General features: G+C 40.7%; 1 protein-coding gene across 1 annotated transcript; it reads left to right on the top strand.

The window, feature by feature from the left end:
• LOC112139155 lies at nucleotides 1–1,672 on the top strand (the record flags this gene model as incomplete). Its single annotated transcript, XM_024261850.1, is given in 1 exon segment — nucleotides 1–1,672. A coding segment is annotated over 1 exon segment (1,672 nt), but the record flags the coding sequence as incomplete, so codon positions are not given.
• Between the last annotated feature and the right edge of the window lie 1,447 nt (nucleotides 1,673–3,119).

Here is a 3,119-nt window from a genome sequence, read left to right as displayed (position 1 = left end):
GCAAAATGACCTCACCCTCCAGGAGTTCAAAGTATTTTGGGATAGGAAAGAGAAACCAAAGCAAAAGGAGAGAGCAGGCTTGTCAAAATCTGTCAAAAGGTTGTTAAAACAATGGAGTTTCATTCAGCAGCGAGAAGGCTTGCTATACAGAGTAGTGTCAGATCCTTGCCATGGAGAAGTATGGCAGTTGCTTCTTCCTTCTTGTCTCAAGGATCAGGTTCTCGAGAGCGTTCATGACAATATGGGCCATCAAGGTAGAGAACGAACTGTCAAGTTGTTAAAGGACAGATGTTTCTGGGTTGGCCTCTACGAAGATGTGGATAAATGGATCAGTAATTGTGAAAGGTGTGTTTTGTCAAAAATGCCCCAGCCAAAGATCAATGCACCCGTTCAGGCATTCTTGGCATCTCGACCTTTGGAGGTGATTGCTGTTGATTTCACAGTCTTGGAACCAGCTTCAGATGGCCGTGAAAATGTTTTGGTTGTGACTGACGTTTTTACAAAGTTTACACAGGCTTTTCCCACAAAGGATCAGAAAGCTGACACCACAGCCAAGATTCTGTTAAGAGAGTGGTTTATGAAGTATGGTGTGCCTCAAAGACTGCATTCTGACCAAGGAAGAAATTTTGAAAGTCAGATCATTGCAGAACTGTGCAAGTTGTATGGTGTGAAAAAATCCAGGACTACCCCTTACAGGCCACAAGGAAATGCTCAGTGTGAACGATACAATCGAACACTTCATGACTTACTGAGGACACTACCACCAGAGAAAAAAAGGCGATGGCCAGAGCACCTGCCTGAAGTCGTACATGCTTATAATGTCACCCCTCATTCCACAACGGGTTATTCGCCTTATTTCCTCCTTTTTGGAGTTGAGCCTTATCTTCCTGTTGATGCACTGCTAGGAAGTGAGCATGTGACTGACAACAAACAGGACTGGTTGTCCATTCACCGTGAGAGGCTTAAACAGGCCCATGAGAGAGCGAAAGAGTACTCTGAGCAAAAAGCAGCTGAAAGGGTTTCGTTCCTTAACGAGAAGGTATATTGTCCCCCTATAGACATTGGTCAGTTAGTGTTGTTGCGACACCGACCTTTGGGAAGACACAAGATTCAGGATGCTTGGGGGCCTACTTTTTATAAAGTAGTGGACATACAGGGCACAACACACACAGTGGAACCTGTTGAAGGAGGCCCCACTAAGAGGGTTCATAGGTCAGAGTTGAGACCTTGTGTGCCACCTACACCCAAACCCAGAACCAAGAAAAAGGGGGAAAGCAATGTTCAGCCAGGGGTTGAAAATGAGCCAAGGACCCAAGAGCCTGAATTTCTTGTTGAGGATATCTACCCCATCCCTCATTTAAGTCAGCCCCAGGAAGCAACAGATGCAGATGGATTAGGTTTTGTTGATTCAGAAAATTTAGATGAAAGTCATCCAAGAAGATCCAAAGGAGTTGACTCCCTTGTGGAGAACATTGAGTCAACTGACATAAACTGGGTGGCAGAACCAGAGCTGAGACAGGGAGTCAGCATGGAAGCTAATGCTGACACTGCACCAATTCCTGCCATCAGAAAGAGCAAGCGAACAACTGCAGGGTCTCATTCAAATCCTTTTCATTTGCCAAAGTCAGCCTGTAATGCTATTACAGTTACTACAGACATGGTAGCACAGGTGNACGCTCCAAGACAAACAATTAATCTAGGACACTGTGAGAGTGAACTCTTCAGCTTCTCTCCTGTCTCCAAGTTATGCCAAAATCTACAAGTTCCTTATACATGATCCTTACGCTCTGCAGACCCGTGTGTACTACTGGTTCCCAGAACCAAACATAAGTTCTGGGGGGACCGTGCCTTTGCTGTGTTGACTCCTAAACTCTGGAATCAGTTGCCACCAGCAATTAGAGATATCACACTCTTGGAGAGTAAAAAAAACAACAACAAAAAAAAACAGATTCTAGTGTAGTAGAGTGGTAAATGGCTAACCAATCCCCTCTGTGTCTGAAATACTTAAAATTTGCAAATCTATTAGTTACAGTAATAATGTATTTTAATTATTTTCCTTCTGTGACTATTATATATTTTGTCATAAGTGTTACTGTTTATGTGCTGTTACTTTAAATGTTGTTGTGTTTAACCAGTAGAGGGCAGTGTCGCGGACGTTATCGCTGGACATTTTATTTTGAAAAGACGCAAAGCAGTCGTTTTCCTGTTCGTCTTCCTGTTTTGATGTCTGCTCCGCGGTTGTTTCATCTGCATGATAAACAAAATATCCACGAAGTTTTAAGGTATTTTACTCAAAACATGTAAAAGCCATCTTTCAATATTACTTCGTTGGAGTTATTTGTTGGTGTTTCTGCATGATTGTTGAGTTTTACATGGATTTTACAGAGGACGGAAATGTGCGTCGTGGTAGTAGTGAGAAAGCCGTAAGAGACGCGCGTATCTTGTGAGAAAACGGCGCCATTTCCAGCGTTCCTGGGTGTAAAATAACTGAAAACTGTGAGTTTTGTTTGATTATTCATTTGTAATTTTTCCAATGACTTGTAAGTAATTTTATTTATTTTTTTTGTGTTCATTCTCTGTGGTCAGAGTCCACTGCCGTATTTTTATGTTACTTTCTTTAACATTTTTTGTTTGGTAAAATCCTTTGCCACAAGACCAACCAGTTGTCAAAGAAATACTGAGATTTTGTTTTACTTGAAGCAAGTCTGTGAACATTTTTGAGTGTGATTTAAAAATAATAAAAAACCCAGTGATTGTGTCCTGTGAGGCAACATCATTTCTCCAGGCTACACTAGCATCAGCCTAACCTTTTTATTCTATTTTATGTCGGTTTTAATCTCTGTTTTAATATTGTTTTACTTGGTTTTATGCTTTTTATTCTTTTTATGTTTTACTATAGTACAATGCTCTGTGTTTGCTTTATAAATCAGTAAATAAGATATGAAATGAGAATGATGTGAAGCAAAATATGCCATATCTGCAAATGCATATGCCAATCAAAGATGAAAGACGTGCACACTTTAACAGAAACTATAATGGTTTATATTTAAAAGTTGAACCTTGCAACAAATCCTACATTATGAGTTAATGTCCCACACAATAAGGCACACACTGCATTG

Source organism: Oryzias melastigma, unplaced genomic scaffold (assembly GCF_002922805.2).
Source record: "Oryzias melastigma strain HK-1 unplaced genomic scaffold, ASM292280v2 sc00821, whole genome shotgun sequence".
NCBI lineage: Eukaryota > Metazoa > Chordata > Actinopteri > Beloniformes > Adrianichthyidae > Oryzias > Oryzias melastigma.
Note: the sequence above shows the minus strand (reverse complement) of the source record. Positions and strands in the feature narration are given on the sequence as shown.